Below are 1218 nucleotides of genomic sequence, written 5' to 3'. Positions count from 1 at the left end.
CTGAGGCTGCACGTCATGTGAAGTTTGATGACAACATGAAGAATCAGCACATCCTGAGAATCAATAACCTGGAAAAGGATGACTCAGCAGAATACACATTCAGACTCAAACGACCTAATGGAGAATGGAAAGAGTCTGACTTTTCTGGAGTAACGCTGGTTGTCACAGGTAATTCTGCAGAATAAATACAATGCTGATGGTGCCAGGGTCATCGTAAAGGTTTGTCAAAAAAAAAGGACCCACAATGACTGATTGTTTACAGCTTTTTGTTTTGTTTGTTTTTTCTTGTTGGGATGTGCACATGAACAGCTGACTGTTTTTGAAACCCAAAGTCTTAAGTTCAGCTTTGCTCACAACTGCTGCACTTTTCAGTAGCAGGTTTCCAGCACTTTAAGGCTGGTTGATGTTTCATGGACCAAAGTGCAGGAGGCCCAAAGCTGCTCTCCATGTGGCATTACATTGTTTTTACTTTTAACTTTCACTTATATGATCTTTGCCTCAGTAATGTAGCTTTAGTTGCCTAAACTTAAGTAACATTAATTACCTCTCAAAACAGGCAGAACAGAAAACATACGAGTTACTTTATTGTTTATGTTTTCATATTAAATCCTCTTTCAGGCCTGAGAGTGAGGGTGCATCCTGCAGAGGTGACAGAGGGCCAAAATGTCACTCTGAGCTGCATTACCAGCTGTCCTCTGCCTCACAACACAACCTACATCTGGTACTTGAACAGTCGACCCCTGACCGAGCCAAGAAAGCACAACAAGACACTGATACTACATTCAGTCAGCAGTCAGCATGCAGGAAGCTACTCCTGTGCTGTTAAAGGTCGCATTAAATCTGGTGAAAAAACTCTGACTGTCCAAAATGTTAAACAGAGACGAGCAGCAACAGCAGCCACAGGAGTCTGTATTGTTCTCCTGGTTACCATACTTCTCATTGTCTTCTTTTGGATTAGGTGAGCAACATTGTGCTGCACTGTCCATCAGTTATAATCAACTGTTAATATCAAATCACTTGTTCATGTATATTCATTAATTTCACTAAGCAGAGAGAAGAGGACTTCACGTCAGTCTCCTGAAACTGAAACAATGGACAACACAGAGCAGGTAAAGATCGGACATTTCAACAAAGTTCTTGCACAACATTTTAATCTTACTCGTAGGATTTAAAACTCTTGACTGCAAAGGATCCCAAAAATCCCACACACTGTTGGTC

At 41.1% G+C, this 1218-nt stretch overlaps 1 protein-coding gene across 1 annotated transcript; it reads left to right on the top strand.

The window, feature by feature from the left end:
* Positions 1–6: 6 nt before the first annotated feature.
* Positions 7–1161, top strand: LOC126386977 (contactin-1-like; the record flags this gene model as incomplete). The annotated part of the gene is made up of 3 exons (XM_050039555.1): positions 7–168; positions 619–958; positions 1052–1161. Coding segments are annotated over exons 1-3 (583 nt in total), but the record flags the coding sequence as incomplete, so codon positions are not given.
* Positions 1162–1218: the final 57 nt, after the last annotated feature.

This window comes from Epinephelus moara, unplaced genomic scaffold (genome assembly GCF_006386435.1).
Source record: "Epinephelus moara isolate mb unplaced genomic scaffold, YSFRI_EMoa_1.0 scaffold1302, whole genome shotgun sequence".
Lineage (NCBI taxonomy): Eukaryota > Metazoa > Chordata > Actinopteri > Perciformes > Serranidae > Epinephelus > Epinephelus moara.
Note: the sequence above shows the minus strand (reverse complement) of the source record. Positions and strands in the feature narration are given on the sequence as shown.